This window comes from Eublepharis macularius, chromosome 6 (assembly GCF_028583425.1).
Source record: "Eublepharis macularius isolate TG4126 chromosome 6, MPM_Emac_v1.0, whole genome shotgun sequence".
NCBI lineage: Eukaryota > Metazoa > Chordata > Lepidosauria > Squamata > Eublepharidae > Eublepharis > Eublepharis macularius.
Window position 1 is genome coordinate 57,212,367 of NC_072795.1, and position 14,233 is coordinate 57,226,599.

Consider the following 14,233-nt stretch of genomic DNA (forward strand, 5'->3'; position numbering starts at 1 on the left):
AAAATATACAGAATCTTGAGTAGTTTTACAAGAGTGCAATGGCAGCATTCGGCATGGTGAATGTCTTGGTACCCAAAATTGGCAATTGCTCACAATTTCAGGTTGGCATGGACTACATATCCCTCAGAGTCACCACATGGGACCCCATGCCTGCAATAGCACCTCTACCCATATTGGAAGCTCTGATCATCACACCATGGGATATTAGTAGTTCCTCTACTCAGGTCTATGTGAATTGTTTCTGTTCAGGCTTTCTCAGTGGCCCCTCCTGTTCCATGGAACAGGCTTTCTAAGGAGATGAGGAAGACCTTAACCTTGAAAAGACTTTGAACACCCTGTAAAGCAAAGTTTTCCTGATGTGCTTCAGGTGGTTAATGAGTGGTGTTCGATCAGTATGATGAGTAATGGATAATGGATTGCTCTCTTATTTTTTATCTGTTGTATGTCTGTGAAGTGAAACTTTAACTGGTGGGTGATGAAAGCCACTTTGAATCTTGGTGACTGGGGAAAAAAGCACAATACAAATATTTTAATTAATAAATAAATCGTAAGAAAGTCATACAAGATTGAAAAGCAGCTACGTTAGCACATCTGTGCTGTTTTTGCATCTGTGCAGTTGGTAAAGTTCATCCACCCATGGTCTTCATTGTGCTGGTGCGCACTCAGAACTAGGGGTGTGCAAGGCCTGCCTGTTTCGGTAAACCTGATACGGTTTTAACTGAATCAGGAAACCATTTCGGTATTCAGGGAATACCGAAACAGCAAGCCAATTCGGTATTCGCGTTTCGGCTTGATTTGGCCATTGTTTTCAATGAGAAAACCTTCTCCCGGCTTTCCGGGAGTCTGGGGGGGGCATTTTCTGTCCAAATCACACCAAACTTGGTGGAGACCTTTTCCTAACTCTCTTCTAACTACTCCCAAGTTTCAGAAAGATTGGACTTTGGGGGGCCATGTTATGCCCCCCCAAACAAGGTGCCCCCATCCTCCTACACTCTCCATGGTTCTCTATGGGGAAAAACAAGTCATATTTCTAGGTGGCTTGTGGTGGCATTTTGCAAGCAAAATGCAACCAACTTTCAGGGGACCTGCTCCCACCTGTCCTCCCACCCTCCACCAAATTTCAGGCAGATTCCACTTTGGGGGGGCATTTTACGTGTCCCTATCCACCTCCACTTCACTAGTCCCTAAGGGGGAAATAAGAGAGGCTTGTGTGGCTAGGGGTGGCATTTTGCATGCAAGGCCTGCCTGTTTCGGTAAACCTGATACGGTTTTAACTGAATCAGGAAACCATTTCGGTATTCAGGGAATACCGAAACAGCAAGCCAATTCGGTATTCGCGTTTCGGCTTGATTTGGCCATTGTTTTCAATGAGAAAACCTTCTCCCGGCTTTCCGGGAGTCTGGGGGGGGCATTTTCTGTCCAAATCACACCAAACTTGGTGGAGACCTTTTCCTAACTCTCTTCTAACTACTCCCAAGTTTCAGAAAGATTGGACTTTGGGGGGCCATGTTATGCCCCCCCAAACAAGGTGCCCCCATCCTCCTACACTCTCCATGGTTCTCTATGGGGAAAAACAAGTCATATTTCTAGGTGGCTTGTGGTGGCATTTTGCAAGCAAAATGCAACCAACTTTCAGGGGACCTGCTCCCACCTGTCCTCCCACCCTCCACCAAATTTCAGGCAGATTCCACTTTGGGGGGGGGCATTTTACGTGTCCCTATCCACCTCCACTTCACTAGTCCCTAAGGGGGAAATAAGAGAGGCTTGTGTGGCTAGGGGTGGCATTTTGCATGCAAAATGCCCCCAACCTTCAGGGGCTGATCTCCCACCTGTCCTCCCACCCTCCACCAAGGCCCAAGCCGATCCCACTTCGGGGGGCCATTTTATGGCCTCCCAAAGATGCTGCTCTTAGCCCCCCCCTTCTCCATTATTTCCTATGGGGGAAACAAGAGAGGCTTGTCTGGCTAGGGCTAGGGGCCCATCTCCCACCTGTCCCACCACCCTCTACCAAAGCCCAAGCTGATCCCACTTTGGGGGGGCATTTTATGCCCCCCCCAAAGATGGTTCTCCTGCCACACCACTTTGTCTTTCTACTGTGGGGAAGACTTCCACACCGCAGAAACACATGGGATTGGGGCTGCCCATGGCCGCAGCCACAGTCCACCTGCACCCAAACTGCCAAATACCACACACACCCTCCCCAAAACCTAACCTCCCCTGTACTATGGCCAGCCACTTTCTATTGCTGTCACTTCACCCAACTCACTTCACATTAAAGAATCACCCAAAAGACAATTGCTGTCAAAAACACTTTATTTCTTTAACTGCTTTAGGTTACACAGTAGGAGGGCACAGCAGGGCATGAAAGCAATCTACTACACAAAATAACACAACTCACATCACGTTTTTGACAGCAACTGTGTTTGGGTGATTCTCTGATGTAAAGTGAGTTGTGTTATTTTTGTGTACTAGACTGCTTTTATGCCCTGTTGTGCCCTTCTACTGTGTAACCTAAAGCAGTTAAAGAAATAGTGCTTTTGACAGCAATTGTGTTTTGGTGATTCTTTAATGTGAAGTGAGATGTGTTATTTTTGTGTAAGATACTGCTGGCATGCCCTTTGGTGTGCCCTCCTGCTGTGTAACCTATAGCTGTTAAAGAAATAAAGTGTTTTTGACTGGAATTGTGTTTTTGTGATTCTCTGATGCTAAGTGAGTTGTGTTATTTTTCTGCGGGGGAGGACTGCTGGTGTAACGTGTCACAATGCTTTGCTTACTTGTACTTTGAAAGTGAGATTTTTTTTAAAAAAATTATTCAGTGTGTTTGTTTTATTCTTTGTTGTGCAGCTGGTTCCCATCATAGGGAACAATGGGGCTGGCTGGCCAGCCATCTCTGTAGGTGGTGGGGGAATTTGGGGGAGGGTGTCTGTGGTTCAGGTGCTCTTTCACAGGGACAAGCTCGCACTCAGTAGTGTGCCCACCATTGTGGCACCCTTGGGCTGTGTATAATTGCCCTGGGAAAGAGAGTTTAAAAGTTCCCATCACAGGGAAAATTGGGGGACGGCTGGCCAGCCTGCTCCTGGGGTAGTGGCCGGTGTGGGAATGTTGGGGAGGGTGTCTTTGGGTCAGTGTGGGGCTCTGGGGGGTGGATTTAAAAGGGGGACTGTGCCTGTGGCCATAGATGCCACATTCCATGGGTTCCTGCTGTGGGAGATTTTCCCATAACAGGAATCAATAGAAAGTGGCAGGCCACAGGACAAGGGAGGTTAGGTTTTGGGGAGGGTGTGTGTGGTATTTGGCAGTTTGGGTGCAGGTGGACTGTGGCTGTGGCCATTGGCAGCCCCAATCCCATGCATTTCTGTGGATCTTTCCCCACAGTAGAAAGACAAAGTGGTGTGGCAGGAGAACCACCTTGGGGGGGGGCATAAAATGCCCCCCCCAAAGTGGGATCTGGTTGAGTTTTGGTGGAGGGTGGAAGGACAGGTAGGAGATGGGCCCCTGAAGGTTGGGGGCATTTTTCATGCAAAATGCCACTCCTAGCCACACAAGCCTCTCTTATTTCCCCCTTAGGGAATAGTGGAGTGGAGGTGGATAGGGGCACCTTCTTTGGGAGGCCATAAAATGGCCCCCCAAAGTGGAATATGCCTGAATCTTGGTGGAGGGTGGGAGGACCAGTGGGAGCAGGTCCCCTGAAAGTTGGTGGCATTTTGCTTGCAAAATGCCACCCCAATCCACCTAGAAATATGACTTGTTTTTCCCCATAGAGAACCATGGAGAGTGTAGGAAGATGGGGCACCTTGTTTGGGGGGGCATAACATGCCCCCCAAAGTCCAATCTTTCTGAAAATTGGGGGGTGGTTAGAGGAGAGTTAGGAGAAGGTCTCCACCAAGTTTGGTGTGATTTGGACAGAAAATGCCCCCCCCAGACTCCTGGAAAGCCGGGAGAAGGTTTTCTCATTGAAAACAATGGCCGAATCGTTTTGGCAATCTCTGTTTCAGTATTACCAAAATTTTTCGGTATTCAGAAAATTTTTTGGTAATACTGAAAAAAACCGAAACGGCCCTGATTCGGTATTTTTAACCTAATCAGAATACCAAATTGCACACCCCTACTCAGAACTGACTAGATCCAGAGACTGAGTGAGATGGTGGAGATTCAAGCAATACAAATGAATGTGAATATGCTGTGCTGAAGGCATTAGGCAAGGAAGCACAATGGGCAAGTCGCAGTAGCTCCCCATCCCCAAACAGGGTTCAAACACCTCTTTTTAGGGCACTTATCATTTTAATCCAGAGTTGATAGATGAGGATAGCTATGTGAAAATGCCCATGCACAGACCATTTCCAGCCCATTTTTGAAAAAAACAGAACACTTTTTGATTGTTCAATGGGGCAGTTCACAATGTGAGAACATATTGCACACGTGATCCAAACAGAGGGGTGACTTAGCATTCCTGACCACCTGCCATTTAAGATTCTGCCCCAATAATAGTGTTAATATTAATTATTGAAACTTGAAAAGGTGAATATTGGCAGGTTATGTGACAATTGCCAGACTTGGCAGTTAATTAAATCTAGGCATCTGACTCAATAGCTATGTTTTAGCTTGCTGTCAGTAAAGTTACTTTGTTGTTGTTTTAATGGTATAGTTACTGCCTTAATATAGAGACACATCATAGCAGCACTTGGTATCCCAATGTAGGTATGCGTTTTTCTGCTGGCAGGAGTATGAATAACAGTTATGAGGTACCTTTTGCAATGATAAAGAGCATACTCTTTGAATTCCAGCCACTAGGCTTGTGGTTGGAATTCTCAGTTGGAGAATGTCAGAGAGTCACATTTTTAAAAACTGATCTGGCATTGCGCTTACTGTATATTATTCCCTTCTTAATCAACAGTGACACTTTAGAAGTATATTTTCATACATCCCACAGGCTGGTTACCGAAACACCATTCACCAGGCAAATGGAAAATTGCCCCTCTCTCTTGGACTGGAACATAGGGACATTGGAATGGCTGGACTAGTTTATCCTCAGGCCCAGGCACAAACTGAAATAATAGATTGTCAATCCAAATATCTACGGCACAGCAAAATAACGGGCTGGGGATGTACAATAATTTGTTAATTAGCTGGGTATTAAAGGATAGAAAAGCTACTTTGCAGAATTTACCAGACAGTTGATGTACGATGCAATAAAACCAATTTTGATTTAGGCAAACTGCCTTAGAACTGCAAGGCTGGAGATTTGAATGCACAGATCTTGCTATACAGTCATGGCCAGGGTTATTGTAAATGCAGATGGGATTGACTGTGACATGGTTATCTCCAGTTGTTCATGACCTTTTCAATAGGATGCTCCACTTTGGATTTCTGTGCTGACCTCTGACCTCTTTGGATCTATTTGCTAAATGAGTTTCATCTAAGACCCAACACAATCTTTTTTTCCATTGGTATTCCATATGCATGCCAACAAATTCTCATAATCTTCATGCCTTCACACTGTTTCATTTGTATGTGTTTAATCTGGCTTTATCCTATTTGATGGAGCATCTTCTTTAAATTGATTCAGGCAGAAGCGTAGTAACAGCTTTGCATAGATTTTGCATGCATGACATTTTTGCACAGTTGGGTCCTATTATACACCTTACTGAGCATATTCTACATAGAAAAGTCTGTATTCAAAGGAAAAGCTAAGTAGAAACAAACAACTGGGATGTGGAAGGAAGTGTAATAAACTTGGTCATCACTTGATTCTAGATATGATTTTTTAAAATTGCCAATTAATATTTAAACTTTTGGGGAGGGGTCATCAGTTTTATCCATTACACAATTAGTTCTCTTATTTATGATTTCCCACTCTCTATGGCCAGAAGGAATTCAAGAAACATTTTGACTGGAGAGAGAGAGATGTGATGCTTATTAAATCTACATATCATTTGTGCACCTTGTTCCTTAAATGTCTCAGATTGTGAGAGTTACATTCTAATTCCAGCTGCAATCCACTGACTAGTTAAAAGATCAGTCAATGATATTGTAATAGCAATCCTATTTGAGATTGTTCCATTCCACTCAATAGGATCTACTTATAAACAAATTTACATAGGTTCACTGTGCATGCCTAAAAGTCAATATACACACAGGAACCAGAAGCCAAACATAGAGAAATGGGTAGCAAATTTGTGGCTACCATAAGTGATTGTATCTGTTTTCATTGAATGCCCTAACTGTTGATCATATTGTATTTTTGCTCTGTGAATGTCCTAGTTATTGATTATATTGTATTCATTTGCAGTTACAACATTCCGTCTGTCAGGGCTTGCCGCATATGCCACTGGGCGGGGCGCCGGCATGCCCAGCCCTGACATCAAAGGGGTGGCAGGGATACTGCAGGACCCTGCTCTGTGGAAGGAGGGGTGGTATACCTCACCCAGACTCCCTCTCAGTCCACTCGCTGGCCTGCTCAACCTGCTCCAGTCATCCCCCTTGATCTCCACCATCTCCTCCTTCATCAACTCACCTCCTCTCACACTCAACTCCAACTCCACTCCATCACTCCTACACAACCCACCAGGAGTACTCTTCTGAGTCAGCTTTTATAGGGTTTCCTTTAGCTGCCTCCGCCCTTCCTTCCAAGCTCCTTCCCTCTACTGATGCTGACCAGCTGTGTATGCTCTCAGGTGTGCCTGCCCTTTCACTAATTCCCCCTGGCCTTCCTTGCCTCTCTAGCAGAGTGGGGCTGAATGCAAACGTGTCCCAGCTGAGGCTTCCTCCAGGTGTGCCTCCTTTCCTTCCTTCCCCCTTCTCCTTCAGTCTTTCCTGCAGGACTGGGCTGGAAGGGCCTTTCCAGGTGATGCACCTTGGCCATCTCTGCCTTTGCTCACAAGGTGCCACCCCAGCCAGCTTCTGGGCTGCCTGTCCACTGGGGCTGGGCGTGGCTGTGCTTCCCTGGCTTGTGCAAAGATTGCGCACTGGAAGTAATGAGAATAGATTCACACACACACTCCAGTGTAGCTCTGTAAAAATACTTTACTAAAGGATAAAAAATTAGGGTTACATTTGGAGAAAATAATAAATTGTTAAGCTGACTACATCTTGCTAGATAAGTGACTTAGAGCAGAGACAAGAAGTGGAAGAAAAAGAAGAAGTGAACAAAAAGCAATAAAACTTCAGTATATAGCATCAATTAATTGCCCCCAATAAACTAACTGCCCAATAGAAAATCCTAATCTTACTTCATTATGCTTAGTGACTCCCCTTTCTATGGCAGGAATCTTATTTGAAGCTCTAATGGTTACATTCAAAGTATGTTTACTAATTAAGTAGGTAACACAAAAAGTTTACCTCTTTCATGACTGAAATGAAAACACTTGCTAAATTTCCACAGTCCCCTTCTCAGGTGTTGGAGTGGAAGTCATGAAGGTTCATCTTCTTGCGTAGGTGTTCAAGCTTTGCTTTGTTGAGTGGCTTGGTCAGTATGTCAGCAACCATCTCATCAGAAGGACAGTATTTAATGTCTATTAGTCCTTGCTGTTGCAGTTGTCTTACTTTGAGATGTTTCACTACTACGTGTTTGGTTTTTCCTTTGATGTTTTCACTCTTGGTTAATGCAATGCAAGCTAAGTTGTCTTCAAATAGAGTGATGGGTCTTGGTTCTTCTATTCCAAAGTCTTTCAGTAGGTTGATAATCCATCCAAGCTCATCACAGGCTTGTGCAGCAGACACATATTCAGCTTCAGTGGTTGACGTGGCAATGAGAGTTTGTTTCTGGCTTGTCCAGCTGATCAAGTTGTTTCCATAGAAGAAAAGGTATCCACTGGTTGACTTGTAGTCATCTATCTCCTCAGCAAAGCTGGCATCCATGTATGCCACTAGGATTGGGTGATCACATGGTAAAAATTCTAGTTTTAGGTTTGCTGATCCAATCAGGTATCTGACTACCCTTTTGACTGCTTCCCAGTCAGCTTCGTTGGGTGCACTTGTTTTTCTGTTCAGGATCCCAACCGCTGCGCATATATCTGGTCTTGACACTTTACTCAGGTAGAGAAGCTTTCCAATTATTCCTCTGTATTTGACATTGTCTCTTAGTGGCACTCCATCATGGTATTTGATGTAATTTTGATCCAGCGGTGTTCCCTTTGGTCTGGCATCTTGTATCTCTAGTGATTCCACAAGTTCCATGATCTTGTGTCTCTGACTTAGAAGAAAACTTCCATTCTGGGTTCTCTCGATGAGCATTCCCAAATAACTGCTGGGTTCACCCAGCTGCTTAATCTCAATGTCCTTTAGTTGGTTAACAATTTATTTGGCTTGTTCACTGCTGTCACAACATAGTATTAAATCATCAACAAAAGAAAGCAAATATTGATATTGTCCATTTATAGTCCTTGTAAATAGGGAAGGTTCAGCTTCACCTTGTTTAAAATTCAGTTGTGATAGCAGCTTTCTTAATTTCTCATTCCAAGCTCTGGCAGATTGACGTAGTCCATAGATGCTTTTGTTGAGTTTGCAAACTAAAGTCTCTTTGCCTTTTTCTTTAAATCCTTCTGATTGAGTCATGTAGATTTCTTCATCTAGCTCTCCATTGAGAAAGGCTGTTTTAACATCAAGGTGTTCAATATGTAGACCTCTGGAAGCTGCTATGCTTAACAGGATTCTTACTGTTGAATGCTTTGTAACTGGTGCAAAAGTTTCAGAAAAGTCCATTCCAGGTTTCTGTGTATATCCTTTGGCAACGAGGCATGCTTTGTACTTGTCAATGCTTCCATCTGCATTGTGTTTCACTTTGAATACCCATTTGCACCCAATGGGTTTTCTTCCAGGTGGCAGTTTTGTAAGAGTCCAGGTTTGGTTCCTGTGAAGTGAGTTGAACTCGTCCTTTGCAGCATTAATCCATTTGCCTTTTTCATGTTCAGGCAGTTCAAGCATCTCAGCCCAGTCTGCTGGTTCATCAGCAGTTTGCACTTTAGCACAAGATTCGTATCTCAGTGGTGGCACACCTTTGTTTTCTCTCGCTGAGCGCCTCACCTTGGTCTCTGTCTCTGTGGCATCTGGCCAGGTTTCACCTGTCTCCCCTTCTGGCGTCAGGATCCCTGCCTTTTCCCCTTCTGAAGGTGAGGCTTCTTTGGGTCCTTCCTGGAGATTGGCATCAGCATCAGCATCAGGCAACCTCGAAACCAGATCACAGAAGAATAGACCTTCTATTTCATGGCTTGGTGGCGCTGCTGAGTCGGGTTCTTTGTTCCCTGTGAACACATGCTTCTCATCAAAGAATATAGTGTTAGCAATTTTTATTTCAAAGGTTTTGGGGTTTAGGATTCTGTACCCTCTTGGTGCATATCCCACAAGGATTCCCAGTTCTGCTCTGGGTTCCAACTTGCCTCTTTTCTCCCTGGGGATGAATGAATAAGCCTTAGCACCAAATGATTCAATATGCTTTAATCCTGGATTCTTCCCATACCAGCGGAAAAATGGAGTTTGTCCAGTTACTCTGTGTAGAGTTCTGTTATACAAGTGATCTGCAGTCATTACTGCTTCTGACCAGCACAAGTCAGGAAGCTTTGATTGAAATAAAAGACTTCTGGCCATGTTTTGCAGAGACCTATTAAATCTCTCTATTGCCCCATTTTGGTATGGGCTAAATGGAACAGTTCTCTCACGTTTTATTCCTTCCTGCTCAACAAATTTCTGGAATTCAGTGTTACAGTATTCATTTCCATTATCAGTATGCAAGGTTTCTGGAGCTTTCCCAAATTGATTTCTCACAGTAGCCACAAAGTTCTTAAATTTATCTATTGTTTGATCTTTGGTCTTTAACAGGTAAACACTTGCAAAACGACTGTGGTCATCCAAAAAGGTTAAAACATATCTGTGTCCATCTATTTAACTCTTAAATGGACCAATTAAGTCTGAATGAACTCTCTGTAGGAGCCTGGTAGCCTCAACTTTCTGATGCGGCTTGCTCTTTGGCTTGGTAGCCTTTGCCTGTAGGCAAATCTCACAGGTTTCCTCAATAGCCTTGCAATCGTCATATACAATTCCATTGTTCTCTAATAGCCTTTGAATAGAGTTAACATTCTTATGGGCGAAACGATGATGCCAACCAAAAATGCAGTTTTTACGCTGACAATCTTTCTCTTTCAGGCTTGCAACTTTATCAATTTCTGTTCTCAAGTACAAAGAATTTTTCAATTTCACAATAGGAATCTCAGCATCATGTCCCTTTAAAATAAACTTTGAGGTTCCGGTACTGTTTGTTTGCATCCGGATCCCGGCCTTGAGCATCTTGCCAAGGGAAATTATTCGCTCGGTGGCTTGGGGCACATATAGGCAGTCTTTGAGAGTTAGGAAATTAACATGCCCATTAAGATCAATTAGCCTTAAATTCACAGTACCAGTGGCTTCCACCTTGAGCGCATTTCCATCAACTTGGTAGAGACTAACTTTAGGTTGATCATTAAAATTAATAAAGCAATCAACATCTGGGCACAAGTGATGGCCAGATCCACTGTCGAGTAACCAAAGATGATTCAAATCTGCATCATATTCATCATTAATCATACAAACATTGTGTCTAGAATTAGAATTCCATCTTTCTTTGCTCATAGAAAAGCTTTCTCTGCTTGTCCCTCTGCCAGCATTGCAACTTCTGGCTCTCAACGACCCTCGACCACGTGGTTCTTTGTAGTGATAATGGCTGCCTCTTTGTTCTCTGGGTGCATCTTGGCCTCTGGGCAAATTGTCTCTCATCCTGCATTCTCTTGCAAAATGCCCTTTTCTCTTGCAGATATTACAAATTACATCACCTCTGTTTACTCTCTCTGATACTGAGTTTGAGTTTTATTCCTTTGCAGCCAGTGGCCTAACCTCCCACCCAGCTCTGCAGGCCTGGGAGCCAGGACTCAGGCAGGTGGCAGCCCTGGCTGGACGGCTCCTTTGCTTCCTCCTCCCTCTTGATACCAAACAAAGTGTCCGGGAGGGGGGGAGGGAAGACACACAGTGGGGCTGAGGCAGAAGGCAGCGAATGCCCAAGGAGGGCTCCAGTGCACAGGGGGTGGCTGTCCTCAAACATTAAAATCCATCAGGAAAACAGCAGCAGGGGGAGGAAGGATGCACTGGAGGACCTCCCCCCCCACACACACAGTTAGTCACATTAAAAGCCCCCCCCCCAGCACAGAAGACACAAGGTGAGGGGCAAATGGCTCCTGCAACTGGAGGGGAAAGTAATAAAAAACATTCACGGGGGGGGGGCGGCGATCCCAGGCAGGGAGGGGCTCTCCTAGCAGAAATGGTCATCGTCTTCCTTGTCATCCTTCAAGCCCTTTAAGCGCAGGCGGGCAAAGTCTTCAAAAACGATGTCGTCATCCTGTCCGTAGTTGGTTTCAAACTCGATAAGATTTGTGTCGACTGGAGTGTCCGTTTCTTGGGCAGCTGAAGGGGTCTGTGAAAGGGGGGTCTGGTCAGGCGGCTTGGGGTGCATAAGGACAAAGGGAAGCTCCACGGCCACGTCCCAGCCCCGGGAGACCACCAGCTTCACTTTGACGCGGTAGGAAACCAGGATGCCGAGGACTTCCTTGTTGGCGCCCTCCTTTACGATGGTGGAGGAAGCCAGGTTGGTGTCCTCATGCTTCAGCTTCCCGTCGAGGGCGAGGCCCCTTTTCTCCCGGTTGTTGCTCAGCAGGGGCGTCAGGGTGTAGACTTTGCAGAAGGTGGAGCTGGCCGCCACTTGGTCATCCTGTTCTATTTGGGCCACGGGGCACTTGTACTGGGCTGTACTAAACAGGCAGATGTCTGCATATTGCCGCACAGACACATTCACTTTCTTGACGCTCTTGCTAGAATTGTTGGTGACGTGAACGTTGACGCTGACGGGCTCACCATGGTAATAAAGCTCCTTGTCGAGTGACGCTTCGAGGTGCAGGGACCGATCCGACAACAGGAAGTGGCGGGTGGTCTCAGCCATGGGCTGAGGACCGGGTGTCTCCGGGGCATACTGGACTTTGCGGATAACGAGGCGGACGGAGTTCCTTTTATGGATCTTCTCATCTACGTTTTTGGCACAGAATGCCCAGATCTCAAAATCTACTCCACAAGCCTTCCCTGTGTCTTTGGGGCCTGGCTGCAGCGTCACTGAACAGGGCAGATTCTGAGGGATAATGAAACTGAAGGGGTGGGCGTTGGTGCCCAGTTTGCGCAGCAGCCGCTCCTGTAAGCAGGTGAGAGGTTCGGGGGCGTCCTCAGTGGGCGGGAAGGCCTGCCACGAGGCCAAGAAGAGGTCCTTGCGGAAGGAGAGGCCCAGCACGTCGAGGTCCTCGCGCCCATATCGGAAGGCACAGGTCAGCGTCACAAAAACCTTCCGATCCTTCAGGTATTCAGGATCCACAAGAACTACTCCATCAACAGGGTCGACTCTCTCCAGGTGGTCCACAAAGTCCCTCTTCCCCAGATAGATGGTAAGCTTGCAGTTGGGGCTGGACTTCTTGAAAACCCTGGTGCCGGCCTTCTCGCCCATGCTGCCGCCGCCGCCGCGCTGCCCGGCCCTGCCCTGCTACTCGAGGGGCTGCGGAGGCGCGGCGGGGCATCGGGCTCTCTCTGATACTCTGAAAGCACAAAAACTTTCGCTCAAGCTGCTAGCTTCCTTTTTCCTTGCAGCATCCATCAGACTCTAAGTAAGAGATGGAATGGTCCAATTTGGAATATTTTTCAAGACTGTAATATGGCTCTCATATGACTCAGGGAGACTTCCCATTATAGCTGCAAAAATTTCAGATTTAGGCACAGTACTGCCTGTAGATTGGAGTTGACGGACGATGTGGAGTATTCTGTTAATATGTGACTCCATGCCTTCTCTATGTTTATATCTGATCGTATACAAAATTAATCTCAGGTCTCTAATTTGATCATCAGTTTTGCCAAGATTTTTTTCTCGGATTGCTTCATACAGCTCCTTTGCAGTTTCACACTGATCAACTAATGGACTGTAAGTCTCATTTAGGGAGGTAACAATCATAAACATCTCTTTTGCATTTTTCATTGAGTATTCCTCAAATTGAGGATCATCGCTGGGAGGCGGATCTTCAGTTAAAAGATCAAGCATTTTGTTTGCCTTGAGGGCTAGCTTTAGACTATTGTTCCAAATTGTAAAGTTGGTTTGATTCAAATTAGGTATTTTAAAGGAAATCATTTCCTCACCAGTTTTCGAAGTGGTGGCTGCGGTGGCTGCGGTGGCTCCGGTACTCATCTTTCCTTTGATGTGGACAACTTAGATGTCCCTTCTTTTCAGATGCATGTTTCTTTCTTTCCTTGGGGCCAAAATTGTCAGGGTGATTCCTCAAGTTGGCTTCAAAAGGCTCCACAGCGAGAGGGAGTGAGCGCAAAAGAGAGGAGACCTTCAAACTTACATTGTTAAGCTGACTACATCTTGCTAGATAAGTGACTTAGAGTAGAGACAAGAAGAAGTGGAAGAAAAAGAAGTGAACAAAGAGTAATAAAACTTCAGTATATAGCATCAATTAATTGCCCCCGATAAACTAACTGTCCGATAGAAAATCCTAATCTTACTTCATTATGCTTAGTGACTCCCCTTTCTATGGCGGGAATCTTATTCGAAGCTCTAATGGTTACATTCAAAGTATGTTTACTAATTAAGTAGGTAAAACAAACAGTTTAACTCTTTCATGACTGAAATGAAAACACTTGCTAAATTCCCACATTTCTCCAGGTGAGTCCAGGGGCTGGGCTGTGGACCCCGGACACCGTCATCCTTGTACAGAAGAAATGGCACCATAGGCATTTTAAAAATTAAAAAAGAATTAACAACCAGTTTGTTTATTTTAGAAGGAAAAGGTCAGGTGAAATCAGTGGTTGAAAATTTATGAGGTAATTCAATACATACACATATATGAGGTAAAATCAGAACATTCACAGACTTCAGTTCTTAGGTCCTTTACAGATACTTAAAGGCTTCCATTTTGAGGCTTTGGTTCCCTTGCATTTCCCCAAGGACTCTAGGACTTCTTTCAGTATTCTCTGTTTCTTTTGGAGTTAGGAATGCTATTACCCACTTTCTAGTATCCCAGTCCCCTTCTATTCATGCATCAGTGCTTCCCTTCAGTAATTAACTGAAGCTGAAGGTCTCCATAGACAGTTTCCAACCATTCCTGACCAGGAATCTCTTCACTCTCCAGAGCTACCTCCCTGTTTAAATGGGATGAGAAAAATCTCTTCTCCTTAGAAGTTC

At 45.1% G+C, this 14,233-nt stretch overlaps 1 protein-coding gene across 1 annotated transcript; it reads right to left on the reverse strand.

Moving 5' to 3' along the window:
* Window positions 1–11,145: 11,145 nt before the first annotated feature.
* LOC129332053 (beta-arrestin-2-like) lies at window positions 11,146–12,571 on the reverse strand. Its single transcript, XM_054982828.1, has one exon. The coding sequence runs from the start codon at window positions 12,503–12,505 to the stop codon at window positions 11,273–11,275; it is 1,233 nt and encodes a 410-aa protein (XP_054838803.1). The 5' UTR covers window positions 12,506–12,571; the 3' UTR covers window positions 11,146–11,272.
* Window positions 12,572–14,233: the final 1,662 nt, after the last annotated feature.